The following is an 18,077-nucleotide window of genomic DNA, read 5'->3' on the forward strand; positions in this document are numbered from 1 at the left end:
GATGTTAATGGACCTTTATTTTATTCATTTATTTAAATGTAGTGCTGAGAATCAAACCCAGTGCCTCACACATGCGAGGCAAGCGCTCTACCACTGAGCCACAATCCCAGTCCTTGTTTTGGTTTATAGAGCACTTGTGTATTGTTTCAATTTTTAAATGAACAATTTTTTTGTATTTAAAAAAATAATGATTTTATTTTTTAAGAAAAGGAGGGTTTGATATAATATGTAAGGAAGGTAGGAGAGACTAACAAACAAAACTTGCCTCCTGGGACAACCCTCCAATTCTACCCCTTCATATAACCAGCAGAGGAAAGACCAGTGGTTTTCTCTCCGGTTCAGTTCTTCTCCGTTTGCTACTCTTTGTGGGGCCACTATTCCTAAGAGCATCTATTACATCCAGCATGAGCACAGGCCTGTAACCACTATACATTCATCATTGGATGATGACAGATAACAGCAAGGCAGTAGCCATCAAATCAAAGGTGGCTGATGGAACTGTCTCTGAGCACCTTCTTTCTTGAGTCACAACTAATAAAACTCACAGTCCCCAGGGAAAAAAGACAGAGAGTGAAATGAAAACCAAAACCAGAAGGGGCGAGATTACCCATCTCCAGCCTCTTGTTTAGTGACCCAGCTGCCAGAGCTCAGTGACCACCTCAGAGGTGAGGTTTCCTGTGCGCCTGCACGTGCGGGGCAGGCAGCTCACTCCGAATTTATCAAGCCCCATCACAAATAAGACCACGTCCCCTAAGTCCTTCATGTACAAGGAGATCCATTTGTAGTTGTAGCTTGTTTTCATTATAAAAGTAATACAGAGAACATCTGTGGAGGGATATGCAAGAAACTGGTAAGGGGGATCCCCTCAGAGGAATGCGGGAAGGGTGGGAGGGACTTAGGCTTCGTGGTATATTTTTTCTGTATTTTTTTAACCACTTGAAAACATTATCTATGAAAAAAAATGAAAACTGAGAAGACTAACACATACTTACTGGAAAAAATGTGGAAAAATTCAAAAAGTATAAAAATGTATTAAAGCATTCATAAACCCAACCGCAAGAGAGAACCATTGCTGTATGCCAGGGCTAGGTGTCTGTTTTTTATAAATGTTAATATTCGATACAGACTTAGTGGTCATACTTTAGATATAATTCTGTATCCTTTTTCTGTTAACATTGTATCCCATAGGCATTTCTTCAGATTGTTAACAATTATTTATCCATTTTAATGAATAGGCAGTGATTTAATAATTATCTTTCCCCTCTTGCAATTTTTTACTATTATAGAAATACTCTATAAAACTCTTTGATTATGCGTCTTTCTCTGTATTTCTATTTGTTCCATACCTAGGTTGCAATTCTATGAGTCGTGCACACAAAAATGGCTGTCATCTTTTGGTATAACCCATGATATCTTTCAGCTGCATTATTTTGATGAATGAGGGGGTAAGTGTGTGACTAAGGAAAGAGGACCAGGATGAGAGTGAGGGGAGAGGAGACAAGGTGCTATTGGCAGTCAGAAAAGGTGACTTAGCTGTTAGGAGGGGCTTCCCGGAGGTGGAAGGCCTGAGCTTGCCTGCCAAGGACAAGTTGAAAGTGCAAGGGGCCCACCATGAGAACCTCATTGTTGAGTAGCTAAGGGGTTGTGGAGAGATCAGGCTGGCCAAAGCCAAACCCCATGTTACAGAAGGAGTGGTCAGATAGGTTGTAGACCACAGACTTGGGACTGGTTCCACAGGCAGTGCCAAAGATGACTTTGAGCTTGAAGTTGTCTGAAGGACATGTTTTAGGATGAGCTCACTAGGGGTGTGGACGGGCGGAGGTCAGGGAAGCTGGAAGTGGGGAGACGGGTGCTGATACAATAGATGTGAAGTGATTGCCTTGGGCCTCCGAGGGGGCTTTGTATACAGAAGCAGTACTTTCTGCACACTCGGGCCTGCTGATCTTGGCCATGGTGAGAATTGGAGGATAGTCATAAATTGTATTTACCCTGCAGTTTGGCCTGTGGAATTGGCAGTGAGACTAGTTTTTTGTGGGCATGTCAGGTTTTGGTTTTGGTTTTTATTATTTTTTTTGTAATTGATCGGTAAGACTTTAAGGATTGATGAACGGTCGTATTTCATATTCTCCTTAATGGGAAATGTGTTTGTAGAAATTGCTCTCCTGGGAAGCAGGCTTCAGGCTGGCCAGGGAGCAGGTTTCAGTGCTACTCCAGCTGAGTTTCACTGAGCATGCCCTAGCACAGGCCCCAGTGATGCTCCTGCTTCCTTCCCAGCGATCGCTTGCCCACTCTGTCTCCCACCTGAGGGAAAGAGTCAAGCAAGCCTTCCAAAGCTCTGTAGTGTGCGATGCCATTGTGCAGGGCTGGCATGGGTGTTCTGCACCACAGGCTACATTTCCATGTAATGCCCAGCATCCACCAGCCGCCCCTACCCATCTGCAGCTCTGTCCCCAGGAGTATACAGGAATGCAGAATTTTAGCCCCCTCACTTTTCTGAGAATAAAGCCCTGAGGGTATATGAGGACCAAGTGCACTTGCATGGCCTAGTATCTGAACTTCACCAGCAGTGTCATCTCCTGTGACTGTGTGACAAGTTTAGCCACCAACAGCTTCGAGGCATTTGTGATTCTACACACACTCACGTCCGGGCCTTATCTTTTTGTGTCCTCTACCTGGAAACCTCTCCTTTTTCTTGGGCAGTTCTTGCTCACGTCTTGAGACTCAACCCAGGTGACACCTCCTTTGGGAAGCCTTTCTAGACTTGTCCAGCTGGCCTGGGTGTCCCCATTGTGCCTGCTGTGGTCTCTGCCCTGTACTCCTGTATTGTGTATACTTTTCTGACGAGGTGTCTCTTTCCCCAGCCAACTGGACCTCAGTGCCCTCCCCGCACCCAGCACACCCGGACCTGCCCCAGGCCCATAGTGCTCTAGGACGCTGTATTGCCCTGCAGTTGAATAGGACACTCTTAATTGATGCCAACCCTGTCTCCAGCCACTGACTCCGTGGCTCTTTGTTGGGTGTCTACAAGTGATTGTTAGGTCTTTGTGTCATGAGTATTCTGTCCAGTGTGACTAGTGTATGTTTTTTGGTTAGTATTGGCCTAGCATCTCTCTTTCCATCCCTCTGTTTTCAAACTCTTCTGTACAATTTTGTTTTGTTTCTTTTAGTCAGCATTTGGCTGTATCTTTTTAAATTCTGGAGTTCTTTTTTGGGGGAGTTGTTTGTTTGTTTTTGTTGATACTAGTGATTGAACCCTGGGGTGCTTAACCACCAAGCCACATCCCCAGCCCTTTTTTATTTTCTATTTTGACACAGGGTCTAAGTTGCTGAGGCTGGCTTTGAACTTGAAATTCTGCATTAACCTCCCAAACTGCTGGGATTACAGGCATGCACCACCACACCCAGCTAATATGTAAACATTTATTTTTGGGAGGGGTAGCAAGGATTTAACTCAGAGGCACTCAACCACTGAGCCATATCCCCAGCCCTATTTTGCATTTTATTTAGAGACAGGGTCTCACAGAGTTGCTTAGCACCTCGCTTTTGCTGAGGCTGGCTTTGAACTTGAGATCCTCCTGCCTCTGTCTCCCCAGCTGCTGGGATTACAGGTGTGCTCCACTGTGCTTGGCTAATATGTAAACATTTTCATATGTAAATTTTCCAAAAAGCCAAGGATCTTATTACTTTTTATCCACTGAACAACCATTCCACCCTTTTTCCTTAGATTGTCTAGATTTTAATGTTTTAAACTAATTTTTTATTCTCAGTTGTTAATTAAGTTGGCCAACATAAATTGCATCCGTTGCCATGCCTACCATTGTTTCTTGCATCACATTTCTTTCCTCTGGTTTACTTTTCTTTTTTTCCAAAGCACATCCTTCAGTGGTTCTTTCAGTAAAGGCAGCACCATCTTACTGGAAAATCTTGAACATGTATATTGTGTGAGGATTTTTTGATTGCTTAAAGAAAATGACCTGTTTAATAAAGTTAAAAGTCATAACACCCCAGGAGCATGTACCGGTGCAACTCAACTAGCAGTCTGACATGTTTGCTGCTAATTCAGCCTTTACTGACAAGACCCCTCATTCTTAGTTCTTGAGTTTCCTGCCTACAAGGACTGAAAAATTACTACCAACAGTGAATGGAAAGATCCTATAGGTAAAACAGGTGTAATAACATTCACATGGCTAATAATACTTCTCAGTTCCTAGATGTCAACAAGCTTTTATTCCAGGGGAATGTACCAAGAATGTCCGATGTTGAATGTTGAAGCCCTAACCCCCTGCTAGATGCTCTAGTTGTGTAAATTGGGCCTCATTTGTTCTGGCAGGTAACTTACCTCTCTGAGCCTTAGTTTCTTCATCTGTAAAATGGGAACAGTAGGGCTAGGGTTGTAGCTCAGTGGTAGAGTGCTTGCCTAGCAAGTGTGATGCACTGGGTTCGAGTCTCAGCACCGCATATAAATAAAATAAAGGTCCATTGACAATTTAAAATATTTTTTAAATGGAAACAATAATACCAACCTTGCAGAGTTGCTGTGAGGTGCATCTGTAATGCAGATAAAGCACCCAGCATAATGCACCACACATGGAGGTATTGAGAGTGGTAGTGGTTGCTATCTGCCTGGCATTTAGGAGACACTTCATGAACACTTGTTGAGTGAATGCAGGAGGCTACCATAAAGGCTTCACCAAGGAAAGATAAGTGAGATCTGGGCAGACATAAAGGAAGAGGCAAGAGGGCATTTCCTGTGAGAGGAATGGAGGACAAGGGGAAGGGATCGGGGCCTTAATTGCCATGGCTGCCTGGCTATTGAAAGAATCAGTATGGTTGGAAAGAGGCCAGGCAGGGCCAGCGTGGTGGCACATACCTGTAGTCCCAGCAGCTCAGAAGGCTGAGGCAAGAGGATCGCGAGTTCAAAGCCAGCCTCAGCAAAAGCAAGGCACGAAGCAATTTTAAGACCCTGTCTCTAAATAAAATACACAGTAGGGCTGAGGATATGACTCAGTGGCCGAGTGCCCCTGAGTTCAATCCCTGGTACCCTCCCCGCCCCCAAAAAAGAAACAAGAAAAGAAAGGGAAGGCAGGCAGGACAGAAAAAGGAGCCAACAGGGCTGGGCATGTGTCCTTCTGGCCAGGTAGCTGTTTTGCCAGGTGGGCTCACTCTGCCTGGCACTGGTCCTTATTCCCCCTTCCTGCACAAAAATTCCCTCATTTTTGATGGCAGAAGCTTGCCCAGTGTGGCCTGATGGCCAGGCAGGCTGAAGACTAAAAAGAGGAAGCATCAGGATAACACTGGTTTTCAACCAATGTCTTATTAAGGAAGTTGAGTCATTCCACTTCTGCTATTACCCTCTCTGGGCATTCAGAGAAGGGCAAGGTTTTACTTCCAGATGAAACGGGCGTGAGAAGGATTTGCTCTGCACCCTCAGCGGGCATTTTAGAGATGGCCCTATAAGGCAGATGTTTGCATTTTCCTTTCATACATGCAGAACCAAGGCTCCAAGTATGGAATGCCATAGCCATAAGTCAGCAGCAGACACCTTGGCGACAGGCTGCCAAAACAGAGGTGTCCCAGTGGCTAGGCAGTGGCTTCTAGCAGTCTGGTAAAGGGCACGGGAATGAGCATTTATTTAGCATTGTCTATTGGCCAGGCCAACCAGTTGGCATGTCACATAGTGAAACTGCTCTGAACCCTTGAAACAACTCTGAAGAAGCTAAGAGAAGTTGGGGGCGCTGCTTGAGGTTAATGCACAGGGCCGGAGGCAGCAGCCAGGCTCAGCCCTGCCTCTTTCTCCTGTAGCTGCTGAACTTTTCTGCCACATCATTGAACTTCTCTAGACCACACCTTCACATCTGAAAGTGAGATTGATAATGGTAGGTGCTTAGTAAATATTGACCATTGTTCTGGATTGGAGCCATCCAGACCACACATTATTCTGACAAATCTGTTGCATTCTCAGAACTAGAAGGAACCTCAGAAGATTTCCAAGGCCAGTGGTTCCCAAACTCTTTTTTCTTCAGGACCTAGGATTCTGCAGGGGTCCTTGGTGGCTGGAGGGAGTGGAGCAGGTGGAGCTCTTGCCCACCTCCCTTAACCAGAGCCAGTTTCTGACATGAGTCACACGCCAGTTGCTGCTTCATGTATTGAGGATTGGTGGGATTTCACTCCACAGAAAAGGCCATACTGCACTGGTTTTAAAAAAGCTGCCCAGGCTAGAACCCCGTAACTTCTGGTTCCAGTTTGGCATTTTCACTGTACTGAGCACTTAACTAAAAGAGGGAACTGAAATATGATTCATTTTAGAAAGGTTATCTTCTATAAAGAGCAACATTTAAGACATTATTTTTGTACCTTCCAGTGAATCAAAAACTCATTTAGCCTAAACTTCATTCCTGCCCAGAATCCTCCCTGGACCAGAAATTTCACTGTCAGAGAAAGCTTTGCTATCGTAGCCTCAGATCAGAACTGACCTAGGAACTTTCTACAGTGATGGAAATGTCTTCCATCTGCACCATCCAGTGTGAGAACTTCTATAAGAAAGGAACTGATTTCTAAATTTTACTTGATTTTTATTAAATATAGCCACGTGTTGCCTGGCACTACCATTTTGGACAGGGCAGCCTTTGAGTATAGAGCAGGGGCCAAATGACAATCCCTGGCCCCTTGATATCAGAATCAGCCAGAGAACTTGTCAGAAGTACAGATTCTGGGCCCAATGCCCAGTGACTCTGATTCAGCAGGTCTGGGATGAGTGCATTTTAAGAACTCATTTGGTTATTCTGTTTGCACTCAGATTGGAAACTTGCATTATGTGAGCTCTTGGAATGAAAGAGGAGAGCCAGAATCAGCCATCAAGTCCTGGTCTTACACTTCTGGGGAGACTGGAGCAACCTCCTGGGGAATGGCAGACCCTCAGCAAATGTGTTGAATGCTGTGAGCCTTGTCCCTGGAAAAATGCAAATCGCATTTCAGTTCTGGGGCTCACAGACATCCTCGAACTCAAACTTAGAGCTCCTCTTACAGATATGGCCCGGGGTGAATCTGGTACCACCCCAGATATTCCTGCCCCCAGACTTCTGCTGGGGTCATCAAAATATCACAGAAGGAAATTAGGCAGTGTATATGCATCAAGCCATAAAGAATGCTGAATGAATTCTGCTCCTTTCCTTTCTTCCTTTGTTTTGCGGGCTTGTGGGTGTGGCTATTGCCACCCACTGCCCTTTGCTCCTATTGGGATGCTGAGAGCAGGGGCTGAGGAGCTGCAGATGGGGTGTGGCTGGGAGAGCACAGTGGAGCAGGATCTCCACTCACCCTAAGGTGGAGGCAAGGTAGAAGGACTCCCACCTATCCTCACTGCCCCGTGCCGGAGGAGAGAGAGGGGGCAAAGCTACAGAGCTGTGAGTGGGGAGAACAAGCCAGAGACCAAAACCCAGCTGAGAAGGCCACCTGGCCAGCAGTTCTGGGGTGAATAGAGAACCCTGAGTTTTGTGGACCAGACCATAGAGAAGCAGGGAGGAGGGAGGGAGGAAGCCCTTGTATGTGCAGGAGAGCTGCCATCAGGCCAAAGCTTCCAGAGAACAGCCTCTTGAACTTGGAGGCTGTCTGTGAGGGTCTGAGTCATGGTCATGTGGCATGGGAAAGCCAGCCACAGGAGCAGCTTTGCTGCTCCCAGGCCATAATTTTGTGCCCCTGGGAGGTGAGTGACAGCCTATTCACCCTGTGCCCTTCACAGGTCCAATGCTATCTGCTGGGTCAGCTTCTCAATGGCCTTCCTTGTCCCTCTGCCCGACAGGCTGAGTGAGTCATCAGGGAAGTGCACAGGAGACTCTGAGCTTGGCGGCTCGACCTCGGCCTCAACTTCTCCCCAGGGAGAAGGAGCCTGGCATGCGCGTGGAGGGAGGATCAAGGCTCCTGGCCTGCTGCCCAGCTAGCCATCAAGACATATGTGTGGCTCCTGGGACCGAGGGAGTGCCCTATAGCCCCTCTCTGCAGGAGCTCCAGCTCAGGATGAACTTTCCAGAACACAGGCTGTCTGAACCCGAGCACAGCTAGGCCTCTGAACAGCTAGTCGCCCCACTCGGCCTCATTTTCCTCTTTCACCAGCTTTGCTATCTACTCTTGGTGCTCAAGGTCATCCTGTCTCTGAAGGTCAAGGAGAAGCACTCCTGGTCCTTTGATTGCCTTTTTCAACCAACATCAGTCGTCTTGCTTATGCCCCACTGTGCTATGTACTGAGGGTGCCACCGTGTGTAGGGGCCCTTCTCTCCTCTGCAGTCCCCTGACTAGGGTGAGCATGAGTTTCTCCCTTGTTGTGTTTGCTCATAACCCAAGAGACTTAGGGGTGGGCACACAGTCTCAAGGACATAGGACCTGAGATCTAGTTGGTGAGCTGGGTGACCTCAGGCAAGTCTCTGCTTATTTAGGACTCAGGTTCTATAATTGAAAAATGAGGAAATCAAGTAGTGTTGACCTCCCTGTAAGCACACCTCTACTACTGTTCTGTTTGGAGGTTTTTGGTTTGTTCTTAAGATCACATCTTCCCTGATAAAGAGACTGAGAAAGCTAAGATCTACTCTAGGCCTTAGATCAGTTCTTCTCTGGAGCAGGGGGCTTGGAGCAGGGCATAGGGTGATTTAAAAAAAAAAAAAAATGGTTACCAGAAATAGCCTGTCTGGAGGCCTTTCACCTTTTGGAAAGTCAGAACATCCTTTAGACCTCTTAAGATGGCCAGTCACGGTGAGGTTGCCCATCTGGCCTACTCGGCACCTGGCCTCTGGAAGCAGGCATCTCTGCTGGAAGCTGGAGCTGCTCTCTGTTGAGAGCTAGGAAGCCCTTGAAGGCCAAGATGCAAGGAACAAATTAACAGCTCGACAAGCCCGGTGCCACCTCCGAGTGGAGTGCTATCTTTCATAGCCATCAGTGGGAAAAGATGAGAGAGGCAGACTTGGTAGAAGCCTGGCCAATGTTCTTCAGCTTTCCACCATCTCATTTAACCTTCGACTTTCTGACCTGGAAGCAAAAGGCCAGAGGGTTAGTTTTGTCCGCTTGTGGTCTGCCTTTCTGCCTCAAGAGCAAACAAAGGTGTGATCCCGGTTTAATGGCGTTGCAGCAGGGAAGACTACACTGGTTGGTGACAACTTTAAGACTGACCTGCCATTAGAGGGCAATTATTAAAAACCTGTCTGCCTTTGGTTCCTTCTGAGGCTTTGTCTAAAGCAAGACACACCCCAGCAGAGCCCTGCCTTTAAAAAGTCCCTGTCTTTAAAGACATTTCCAAATGCTAACAGTCTCAGTCTGCCCCTGTCCCCTTTCATGATAATTGTGGTCTCTGTGCTGTTTATGTGGATGGTCCGCAGCATGGGGGTTGCTCTCCCCTGCAGCTTCCTTGGGAAGGCTCAGGACTGGTGAAGAGAGGACCCAGAGACAGGTAGAGTCGCATGTTTTGCCCTCAGATTTCTAGAAGTCTTGGTTGGTATTTGGGCTTCCAATATAAATGGCACTACTAATGCCGCCTGAAAGAAAAATGGTATCTAGAAGTTTTCAGTAAGTGAGTTTGAACAATAGAGGAAGAAGCATGTCAGTCCCTCCCGGAGAACCACACACAGATGCATCTTGGGAAAGGAGCCAAGTGCTGAGCACCACTGCAGACTGAATATTAGACTTTGTAAGATATATATGCACATATGCATGCATATATACTCATATATGCATATATATTTTATGCAGTCACATGCTGCATAACATTTTGATCAGTATTGGACCAGATATACAATGGCCCCATAAAATAATATAGCCTAGTGACACATAGCCACTGTGGCTGGTGTATGTACGCTCTGTGATATTCACACAATGGTCAAGCTGCCTAGGATGTGTTTCTCCAGATGTATCCCCATCATTTAGCGATGCAAGGCTGTATGCATAATCTGCCTCCTGCTAGGGGACAGCACAATACCTTGGTTCTGTCCACTTGGAGAGGAGCCACTGCACTGCACAGACATGTCCTCTGTGAAGGCAAGGCTTCTGTGGGTCAGTGTAGTGATGGTTTTGGAGGGTGAGATTCACCTCCTGTCCTGGCAAAAGAGTTTGCCAAACAGTGGATGACTCAGCCATTGTACAGCAGGAAGCAGCCAGCCCTGATGTTTATATTGTTGCTGTCTAGAGGGAACAGGCTGGAATCCTTCTTGTTAGCCCAGTGGAGGAGTCTCATATGTTGGGGTGCCAGTGGGCCAGGGGTTCCACACTTGGAACATGTGTAGATGAGGAGAGTTGATTCTTTCGCTGCTTGGGGTGTTTGAAGGTCATGTACGGAGCATGAAGAAGCAGAGACCATTTGTCCCCGCTGTCTCTCCTGACCCCTGAACCTGCCTTATGCCCACCCCACTGGGGCCTGAGCTTAGGAGTGACCTGCTTTGTGTTTGGTTTTTCTCAAGGTGAGAGTGAGCCTGGGAGATGGCAGTGATGGAAGTGGCCTGCCCAGGCGCCCCTGGCTCAGCCGCCGGGCAGCAGAAGGAGCTCACCAAGGCCAAGGAGAAGATGCAGTCTCTGGGAAAGAAGCAGAGCTGCATCTACAAGCTGGAGGCTGTGGAGAAGAGCCCAGTATTCTGCGGGAAGTGGGACATCCTGAACGATGTGATTACCAAAGGCACAGCCAAGGAAGGCTCCGAGGGCGGCCCAGCCGCAATCTCCATCATCGCCCAGGCGGAATGTGAGGGCCTGGATTGCTGTGGGCATGGGGCTCAGGGGCGGGCCTGCCAGTGGGTGACTGGCCATGGAAAAAGGCCAACTTCAAGGTCCCCTATGAAAGAGCAAGACCAGGTGACCACTCCATAACATTTTCACAAGGCACATTGGGGTCCAAGCCCCAAACCCATGGGAACTATTAAAGTGCCAGGATGGAACACTGAGACGGAGCACAGGCTGTGCCCATTGTTATGACCAGAGCAGGGGAAGAGAACCAAGGGGAAAGAGTGCTGAGCGCTCCTTGCAGGATCCTCAAGCAGGCCACTAAACTGCTGGGTCTGGAGCAGCCCAGGCGTCTGGAGAGGCCCAGACGGGAAGGGCTTGGTCTCCCGGAAAGCCCCACTAGGGCTTCAAGCCCTTCACCACCTTCCATCAGAGGGGGCCCCACCCCAGGGAATGAGCACTCTGCTCTTGGGCCTGCTGGACCAGTCTAGGGGCAGTCAGCCACTGCAGGGTGAGACCAATGTGGCCCTTTCTGTTTCTACCCCTGATGCCTTGAGCTGACTAGTAATGGTAGCTACCATAGCGGAAGACACTCCCAGAAGGGGCAGGGAAGGTCAGAAGTCCCCTCCTACCCTATCACCTCCCTTCCAGCCCAGGAGCCTGAGAGCTCCTGGTGGCATTTCCCCATATACACACATCCTTTGCTTGTCTCCCACTGCCTTCTGGTTGATTTTTGAGGTGAAAGAATAAAAATTAAAATGGAGTGAATGCACCCATATGTACATAAATATAAATGTAGAAGAGCTTATATTTTTTGAGCCACCACTATGTGCTAAGCACTGTTTGGAATGTTCTGGGTGGCCTGTCCCACTGAAGCTTCATAGTAAGTGTAGTGAGGTGGGCATCCTCCAACCCCCATCTTGTAGATGTCCCCTCTGCTCTTGACCAATAAACTGGAGGGAGGGGGACCACAAGGGAGAGAAGGAGGGCCTAAGTGGGACTCTAAAATATCTCTCCTAAGTGCTGACTTCCCGATTTTGCTCTTCTTCCTGCTAATCCAACCCTTTTCCCTTAACTTAATAGGTGAAAATAGCCAAGAGTTCAGCCCCACCTTTTCAGAAAGAATCTTCATCGCCGGGTCTAAACAGTACAGGTAAGAAGGCACCACCCGCCCTGCTGCTCCCCACTGCCCCTGGCCCCTGCTCAGCACCTGGGCTCAGCCCCTGGCGGCCGCCCAGCTTTCCCCGCCGAGCCGTGAGCCGCGCTCTCAGCCAGGCAAGCTTTGCAAAAGCTCCTCACCATTCATGGAGGACTCCTGGCTCCCATCAGCTTGACATTTTATTTTTATTCTCTTCTGAGTCCTGATGCGCCCCTGATTTCCCATCAACAGGGAGGGTGCTGGGATCAGAAGCTACTTCCAGCAGGCGTGCAGCCATGAGCAGAGACAGGCCAGAGGGGCCACCTTTACTGTCCTCAGGGAAAACACCAGAGGTAGCTAACTCCTGTGTGACCAGTAGGCATAAGTTAAAACAGTAAGGGACGCAGGTTCGAGCCACTCGATGGCCTGTGGAAGGAAGCCAGGGCCAGGCTTTGTCTGTCCCCAGGCTCCCCATTCCCTCAGGTGAATTTTGGCAACCGAGAGTTCAACCTGGAAACAGTTCCCTCCCTTACCACCAGGCAGACTTCTTATCATCAGTATTTGGAAATTGCTAGTGATAAAGAGGCCAAGAAATGCTTGGTTAGGTCAGGTGTGGTGGCGTGTCTGTAGTCCCAACACTCTGGAGGCTAAGTCTGGAGGATCCTTTGAGCCCAGGTGTTTGAGACCAGCCTGGGCAACAAAAAGAGGTCCCAACTCAAAAATTAAAGGAAAAAAGAAATGCTCAGTGCTTGGTTCAATTGCTTACATTGCCTCAGACTCCATTTGGCGCAGAGAAAGGGGGATTCTAATGAGCCCACTTCTGTCAGCATCCTGAGAGAAGCCACAGGCCTCCAGCCACTTTTGTGAGGATAGAAGGTGAGGCCAAGGAAAGGAGGCTGAAGCTAGGGTCTGCTCCACAGCTATTTTGCAGCAGCCCTGTAGTCAGTTCCTATAATACCTGGCAGGGGTGGTGATTTAGCCTCTAGGCCACCAGAGGACAGGCCTCCTAGTAGCCAGGTACTAGCCAGGCAGCGGGTGTTCAACAGCTGCCTTCTGTGTTCCCACAGTAGCCGGGTAGCTCTAGGAACCAGTGGTGGTAGAGGGGACAGAAACAAACTCACTCTTGTCCATCAGAACTGAGGATGCTTGCCCTGAGTGTGGTCCCCTTCTGAGAGCCCGTCCGGGTGCAGCCCACCTGGAGAGCAGCAAAGGAACTTTGTGGGCCACCCCCCTTGAGAAGAGCTGAGCATGCACCCCAGCCCAGGGTAGTAGGCAGCCTGCCTTGAGGTCAGGCACAGAGCTAGTGTTTTTTAAATGAACTATTTCGTTTAAGCCTCATCTCCACCCTGAATGGCAAAAATGTACTACCTTGTTTTGTTTGTTTTTGTAGTATTGAAGATTGAACCCAGGGCCCCACACTTGCTAAGTGAACACTCTACCACTGAGCCACATCCCCGGTTATTTTTTATTTTGAGACAAGATCCCTCTAAGTTACCCAGACTGGACTGGTCCTCACAATCCTCCTGCCTCATCGTCTTCAGCAGCTGGATTACAGGCATGCACCACTTCATTTTATGAGAAAACTGATGTTCCTTAGGGTTTAGGAACTTACCCACACTTGCACAAGTGCAGTCATGTGCCACATAATGACATTTTGGTCAACACTAGACCACATTCACAATAATGGTCCTATGAGCCATCACCTAGTGACCTCATAGCTGTCTTAGTTTATACAACTACAATGTGACGTTTGCACAATGAAATCATAGAACACAAGGTTTCTTGGAATGTTCCCCTTCCGTTAAGTGATGCACGACTGGGATTTATGCTCAAGTCTGTCTCACTGCAAACACCATTATCTGAATCATTCCATCCTCCTGCTTTCTTGTACTCAAAACATGGATCTATCCCTTTTTTGACAGCCAATCTGAGAGTCTTGATCAAATTCCCAACAATGTGGCCCATGCAACCGAGGGCAAAATGGCCCGTGTGTGTTGGAAGGGAAAGCGTCACAGCAAAGCTCGGAAGAAACGGAAGAAGAAGAGCTCGAAGGCAGGAGTGTCCTTGGCCAAACCCTTGCCTAGAACCCCCGAGCAGGAGAGCTGCACAGTTCCAGTGCAGGTGAGGCCCAGTCCCCAGCTCATGGGGCCTTCGGAATGGAGCTGTGCCCCATTCTAGCCCTGTGTCCTAACACCTATTTCCCCACAGGAGGATGAGTCTCCACTAGGTACCCTGTATGTCAGAAACGCCCCCCAGTTCACCAAGCCTCTGAAGGAACCAGGCTTTGACCACCTGTGCTTTAAGAAGCTCGGCGAGGATCTACGGCCAGTACCGCCTCGACCGGAACTGCACAAACTCATCAGCCCCTTGCAATGTTTAAACCACGTGTGGAAACTCCACCACCCGCAGGACATGGGCCCCCTGCCCCATTCTGCTCACCCCTTTCCCTACAGCAGACTGCCCCATCCCTTCCCGTTCCACCCTCTCCAACCCTGGAAACCTCACCCATTGGAATCCTTCTTCCTGGGCAAACTAGCCTGTGTAGATGACCAGAAGCCCCTGCCTGGCCCACACCTGAGCAAACTGACCTGCATAGACAGTCAGAAACCCCTGCCTGGCCCACACCTGGAGCCCAGCTGCCCGACTCATAGCTCCCGTGAGAAGTTTGTGGAAGAGTACCTGGTGCATGCTCTGCAAGGCAGTGTGAGCTCAGGCCAGGCTCACAGCCTGGCCAGCCTGGCCAAAACTTGGTCAGCAGGGGGCTCCAGACCCCAGAGGCCCAGCACCGAAACTGAGGACAACGAAGGCGTACTGCTTACTGAGGTAACTAATCCCCCAAACTCCTTTATAAATACCTTCACCACTAACTCCCAAGCCAGGAGCCACAGCTGGGGGTCAGGTGGGGCCTGTTATGGGAGCAGAGCAGACTTTGGGGGATGGTTCTCTCCCTGTCAGCGTCACTCATGCCCATGGTAACAAAGCAAATAGTAGCAAAGTACTCGCTGGGGATTGTTAGTCAGCTTCCCATTACTGTGACAAAATACCTGAAATAATCAGTTTGAAAGGAAGAATGGTTTACTTTACCTCATAGTCTCAGAAGTTTCAGTTCATGGTCACTTGATCCTGTTGCTTTGGTGGTTTAGTACACCACTACAGGAGGAGTGCCTGGTGAGGAGGCCTGGTCACCTCCTGGTGGCTGGGAAGGTAAGACAGGAAGGAGTCCCAATATCCTCTTCAAGGACACACCCCCCACCGCATGACCTAACTTCCTCCCACTAGGCCCCACCTCTTGAAGGTTCCACTACTTCCCAATAGTCTGACAACCAAGCCTCCAACCCTTGAATTTTTGGGGAATATTTAAGATCCAAACTGCAGCAGTCATATTCCTTTCCACCTGCAACCTCACTTTCCACATCCTTTCTAGCCATTTGTATTTTTTTGTTCTTCTTATGAGCTACATCATTAAAACTGAATTGCATGTATTCTATGAATAATACAGGCCAGGAACAGTGTATTCTATGAATAATACAGGCCAGGAACAGTGGCACAGGCCAGTAATCCAGCAACTCTGGAGGCTGAGGCAGGAAGATCCAAGTTCAAGGCCAACTTCAGCAATTTAACAAGACCCTGTCTCAAAATTAAAATATAAAATAAAAAGGGCTGGGGGTGTGGGTTCAATCCCCAGTACAAAAAAATTTTAAAAAGTTTGTATGAATAATACATATACTGGAAAATAGAATAAATAAGGAGCAGCTCAAGATTTTATGTCATAACCTGATAAGAAGGATGAGTATTTTGCCATCATCATTACCCTTTCCTCCTTTCCTTCCTTTTTCCTCTAGTTCTCTTCCTGAATACCTTCAGAACTTTAAATGATTGTGCTTAGCTTTACTTTGGGGGGTTTTATTCCATTTACTTCATATTATCCCTTTAGCTCTGCCTTTTCTCATTGTTCCTCCCTTTCTTCTTCCCTCTGGCTCTCGAGTTAAATCTTTTCATTGTCAAAGTTGTTGCAGTTCCAAATATGTCCCACCATCACAAGCCTGAGAGGTCTTTCCTCACAAGAACCATCTGGCCCCAGGCAGCTGGTGCAGCTCACCTTTGCCTAAGCCCCTCTCTGGTCCCCCCTCAGAGCCTGCCTCGACCCCCTTGCGGCGGTGTCTTTGGTGGCACCAGCAGCCCACAGTGGAGAGCCTTCCCCACTGTAGCCATTTGTCCCTCTGCTGCCCTGACCATTGAAACTGGCCTCTCTCTCCTGCCAACCCCAGAAGCTCAAGCCAGTGGATTATGAGTACCGAGAAGAAGCCCACTGGGCCACGCGCCAGCCCCGCCTGGGCAGAGGCTCCTTCGGAGAGGTCCACAGGATGAAGGACAAGCAGACAGGCTTCCAGTGTGCTGTCAAAAAGGTACGCCAAAAAAGGCACATCAGGGTTCCAGGGGCTGAAGGGGAAGCCAGGCAAGGGCTGCTGCCATCCATGTTCTGTCTTTCAAGGTCAGCCACAGGGTTGCCCTGGCTCTGACTTGATAACAACCTGGCTATCACTAGCTACCCTGGGTCAGCTGGAACTGGAAGGGAGCAGTCTGTCACATGGCCTGGGCTGGTTGCTGTCCTCGGTATGCATGTCTGTGAGAAGCAATGTGAGAGCACATGGCTTCAGGGTCTGAATGCAGCCAGGGCCACTGCTGACACCAGGGCCTGTAGGGGCAAGTCCAAACCTGGAAGGTGGTCGGATCCTCATGAAATCCCTGCTGAGCTAAAACCTGCAAGCCACCCAGTGGGCTACTCTACACTCAGACCAGAAGGTAATTAGAGTCGTGGCCTCCACCTGTCAGGTGCCCCCCAGGAGGTGGCGGATGTGGAGTTACACACAGGTCTGCTTCAGGTTCAAGCCCTGCCACCTGCTGGCCAGGTGCAGCACAGAGGGACATCACAGGGGAAACAGGACTCAACACAAGATGGAGGAGCTGGCTTGGCACAGTAGAATCAGGTTTCAGACCCAGGCTTGTCTGACCCATGTGGCTCTGTACCACTCTTCAGGAAGAGGGAATGGAAGGGAGAACTCGTCTCAGGGTCTTGATTAGCAGCAGAAGGCTGGAGTCACCTCTCCTACCCATCATCTCCTCAATGACTTGACACCACCCAGCTGGGCCTAGAGCAGCCCAGGCCCAGGTGACAATCGACAGCAGCTGCAGAGCCATAGACATTGAGGGTGTTGGCCCTGCTCCTTACAGCACTGTTCTCCCACCCCAACTTGGAGCTCCCCTCCGTTGGAAACCCCCTTGTTCCCAACCCAAACTCCAAACTCCAGGGTGAACCATTTTCTTGGCCCATGGTACAAGGTGACATAAGCTCAGATGGATTTGTTTCAAGTGGCTTATATCAAACACTCTGATCCCCAAAAGGAAAAGGACTAAGGTGCCAGACCAGACAGGCACTGCACACTCAAGTCCCATGCAAAGTGAACCCTGCCACCACCGTCCTGGCTGCCTGTGACTTCCAGGGGTGAGGCTCTAGGTGGGCAGCAAATGACCCTGGCTTCCTGGGTTTGTACTTGGGCCAAGCTATTGGAGTTCTTGAGTTCAAACCTCAGGGTTGTGGGATGAGAGAGGAGTCAGCCTGTCAGTTTTACCCCAAACTTCACATACACTGGGTCAAATAAGCAAGCACCCACCCTCCCCATCCACCACTGGCAGAAAAGCATGCTGAGTCCTTGCCAGCATGGATCATCTTCCACTTGGATGCCAGGGCCACGTGCCTGACCTCCTCAGCTGCAGTTCCCTTCCCCAGGCCACCGGAGAAGGCTCAGCTGTCCCTCCTGAGAGGCCGTGGGAGGAGGGTGAGAGAGTGTGAAGTGTCCTAGAGACGGGCACCCAGTTCTGGGAGCTTAGTCACTGGGTTCTCAGCTGTTCCTCTGCTGAGGTCCTCAGAGTCCCAGGCAACAAGGTAAACAACCCTGATGTGGTGGAAGAGGACAATACTCCATTTCTTATCCCCTGTGCCTGGGCAGCGGGGAATGCGCCAAGCATAAGACCTGGACTTCCCAGAACCAGAGCTGGTCACAGTCAGAACTCCACCTCCCCTACCCAGGAGACCCAGCAGGGATGGCTTGTTGGCCTTCCACACGGCCGCTACTGGTTGGGCAGGCAGTGGTGTCCTTTCCCTGGGGTGTAGCTAGGTGGTAGAGCAGTTGCCTAGCACGCATGAGGCCCCAGGTTCAATTCCCCAACTTCACACACCACAGGAAAAGCTCCC

At 49.2% G+C, this 18,077-nt stretch overlaps 1 protein-coding gene across 2 annotated transcripts in view; it reads left to right on the forward strand.

Annotated features, from left to right (window-relative positions):
• MAP3K14 (mitogen-activated protein kinase kinase kinase 14) overlaps window positions 1-18,077 on the forward strand; it is a 44,404-nt gene that overhangs the window by 13,101 nt on the left and 13,226 nt on the right. For both annotated transcript variants that reach the window (XM_079132372.1, XM_079132371.1), the window contains exons 2-6: window positions 10,434-10,708; window positions 11,770-11,839; window positions 13,747-13,945; window positions 14,033-14,647; window positions 16,093-16,230. In XM_079132372.1, the coding sequence (XP_078988498.1) occupies window positions 10,453-10,708; window positions 11,770-11,839; window positions 13,747-13,945; window positions 14,033-14,647; window positions 16,093-16,230 (1,278 nt within the window). In that variant the 5' untranslated portion in view covers window positions 10,434-10,452. The remainder of the gene's footprint in view (window positions 1-10,433; window positions 10,709-11,769; window positions 11,840-13,746; window positions 13,946-14,032; window positions 14,648-16,092; window positions 16,231-18,077) is intronic.

The sequence above is a fragment of the Sciurus vulgaris genome (genome assembly GCF_902686455.1).
Source record: "Sciurus vulgaris genome assembly, chromosome: 3".
Classification (NCBI taxonomy): domain Eukaryota; kingdom Metazoa; phylum Chordata; class Mammalia; order Rodentia; family Sciuridae; genus Sciurus; species Sciurus vulgaris.